This window comes from Penaeus monodon, chromosome 22 (genome assembly GCF_015228065.2).
Source record: "Penaeus monodon isolate SGIC_2016 chromosome 22, NSTDA_Pmon_1, whole genome shotgun sequence".
Classification (NCBI taxonomy): Eukaryota; Metazoa; Arthropoda; class Malacostraca; order Decapoda; family Penaeidae; genus Penaeus; species Penaeus monodon.
Genome location: NC_051407.1, coordinates 7,730,815 through 7,731,024, shown reverse-complemented (window position 1 = coordinate 7,731,024; position 210 = coordinate 7,730,815). Strand labels below are relative to the sequence as shown.

At 32.4% G+C, this 210-nt stretch overlaps 1 protein-coding gene across 1 annotated transcript in view; it reads left to right on the top strand.

Annotated features, from left to right (window-relative positions):
- The first annotated feature begins 92 nt into the window (after positions 1-92).
- The window catches only part of LOC119587289 (pupal cuticle protein 36-like), a 2,067-nt gene continuing 1,949 nt past the window's right edge, over positions 93-210 (top strand). Inside the window, 1 exon segment of the mRNA XM_037936042.1 lies at positions 93-147. Coding sequence (XP_037791970.1) covers positions 93-147 — 55 coding nt within the window.

Here is a 210-nt window from a genome sequence, read left to right as displayed (position 1 = left end):
CTTTGAGAGATATACACATATAACCAATATGTATTTATCCGTTATCAAAATTTAACATATCGCTTGACATTCTTACACATTAGACTTAGAAGATGACAGAGTCTAAGTGTTCAGTATACTTAGCATCTGTATCCATGGTTGCGAATGGTATGTGGATATTTTAATATGCGGATTTTCAAAATGATGAGGATCATCAGATCATTTATGCAC